Source organism: Lynx rufus, unplaced genomic scaffold (genome assembly GCF_022079265.1).
Source record: "Lynx rufus isolate CCGP_SWC_20201006 ecotype Redwood Valley unplaced genomic scaffold, mLynRuf1.p SCAF_2, whole genome shotgun sequence".
Lineage (NCBI taxonomy): Eukaryota > Metazoa > Chordata > Mammalia > Carnivora > Felidae > Lynx > Lynx rufus.
Genome location: NW_025814834.1, coordinates 115,357,472 through 115,359,550, shown reverse-complemented (window position 1 = coordinate 115,359,550; position 2,079 = coordinate 115,357,472). Strand labels below are relative to the sequence as shown.

Genomic DNA, 2,079 nt, shown 5'->3' with positions numbered 1-2,079 from the left:
ACCCCACCTCACTTGAGCCCCTATGCCTTCCCTTAGCACACACAGCCCTCCCAGCCATGGACAGTCTCTTGTTTGGAAAGTAAACACACCACAGCAATCCTGGCACCTCTGTGAAGTGACTTGAATGCCCACGTGCACCACCTACGGTGCTACCTGAGTGATGAATGTCTCTGGGATGTGAGCATCAGCTGACCATGTCTATTGGGAAATGGGCCCCTCCCAAGAGGCAGTGCCTGACTACAATCTTATAAAAGGTTCTCTGGCTGGACACTGCTCAGTCCACTGCCTAGCAGGTGCCCCATTCCAGGTGGAGAACTGAGAGAGTCTTCCTGTGGAGCTAGGGTCTGGTAAGTCTCCAAGGGGGACTTGGGGGAGGAGCTCTGGAAGAGTTGAAGGCAGAGGGCAGGAGAAGACAGAGCACAGCCAGCAGGTAGATGTGGAAAGAGAGCCCTGGAAAGTGCCTTAGGCTTCAACTGAGACACCCTCTCATGGTACCAGTGAGGTCATGGAGGCCCGAGGGGATGGTGACTTCTGCAAGGTTACTTAGCACGTCTGTAGCAGAATGTGGCTAGAATCCAGGTCTTTGGCTCCCTGGAGTGGGATATATTTCCATCCTCTACACCACAATGCATCCGGGCACACTCTTGTTCCTGTGCTTGTGGAGAATGAGAGGCATAGGCAGGGATGATGACCAGGACATGCTTCTGGTATTTGCTGATTCTTTAGACCCAGGTAGCAGGTCCTCACGTGTGATTTAGGCATTTTCTAACTGATGGAGTGTTTACACGATGCTGATAACTGTGGGAACAGCACTTGGAGGTCTGTGGCCGCAGAGAAGTGGGGGTTGGGAAGTGAAAAGAGCCAAAGGAAGAGTTTGGACTGGGTCATGCAGATAAGTTGCCACCACATCCTCTTTAGTTTCCACTGTGGAGAACTCGGGTGGTCTTCATTTTAGTCGGAGATAATGGAAGCCCACTGACTCCGCAGACTGTTTCTTTGCCCTATGCCCATTTAAATCACTGGAAACACCTGGCTGGGGTGTGTTTGTTCCACTCTTTTCTCCCCTGCACCGGGCCAGGCTTGCTCACTCACAGAGCCAGAGCGCTAAAGCCCTGAGTTCAGTAGTTGGGAGGAAAAGGCCTGCTCGCCTGTAAAAGGCTTCTTCTCGTCTTTCAGGTTCACCGTGACTAGCTGAGCCTCACCATGTCCTCCCAGCAGAGCACGGCTTCCGCCAAAGGCTTTTCCAAGGGGTCTGCCCAGGGTCCCTCTCCGTGTCCGGCTCCGGTCCCCGGCCCTGTGCCCGCAGCCTCATCCTCCTGCTGCGACTGCGGGGAGGGCTGCTGCGGCTCCGGCGGCTGCTGCGGCTCCGGGGGCTGCTGCGGCTCCGGCGGTTGCGGCTGCTTCCCCAGGAGGCGCCGCCGACAGCGCCGGAGTGGGTGCTGCGGCTGCTGCGGGGGTGGCAGCCAGAGGTCACAGAGCTCCAGCAATGCCCAGCGCCAAGGCTGCTGCGGAGGCTGCTGAGGCCCCTGCTGAGCCCTGCGGTTCCCCGCCCCCCATGGAGTCCCGCCGCCTGTCACTTCGCTGTGCTCTCGCACGGGGCTGGGTCGGAGTGTTCCGCTTGTCAACCTACCTGCACCGGATATTCCGAGAGCTACCCTGTTCGCAGCCCCACCGAACACTCTGACCCCCCGTGTGATTATCCTCCCGGGAACCTAAATGCCATGGGTGGGATAATGGAGCCTACTGTCGGCAGGGGCTTGCACACAGTAGGTGCTTAATAAATATCCATGTCGTAATAAAGCTGCTACCTCCTGAGAACACTTTATTTCCTATTTTTTCTTTTGTGTGTTTATTATCATGTTCTGTTACCCCAACCACTACCTTTCACTTAGCCCTGGGCTTGGCATGCGTGAAAGGGAGAAAAGTCAAATTCATGCCTGAACAAGAGTGGCTTTCTGGTACTTAATTATGATAGCAGAAATCACGGTGGAGCCAGGCAGTGTTCTAAGGACTTGACGTGACATGCATGACCTCATGGCATTCTCACAATGACTCAGTGAGGTAGGTGCTGCTACCCCA

At 55.5% G+C, this 2,079-nt stretch overlaps 1 protein-coding gene across 1 annotated transcript; it reads left to right on the top strand.

Moving 5' to 3' along the window:
• Positions 1–1,203: 1,203 nt before the first annotated feature.
• Positions 1,204–1,521, top strand: CRCT1 (cysteine rich C-terminal 1). The gene has a single exon (XM_047083676.1). The coding sequence runs from the start codon at positions 1,204–1,206 to the stop codon at positions 1,519–1,521; it is 318 nt and encodes a 105-aa protein (XP_046939632.1).
• Positions 1,522–2,079: the final 558 nt, after the last annotated feature.

What these genes read in the sequence shown, in the direction of transcription:
- CRCT1 (XM_047083676.1), top strand. Translation starts at nt 1,204, where the DNA reads ATGTCCTCCCAGCAGAGCACGGCTTCCGCCAAAGGCTTTTCCAAGGGG.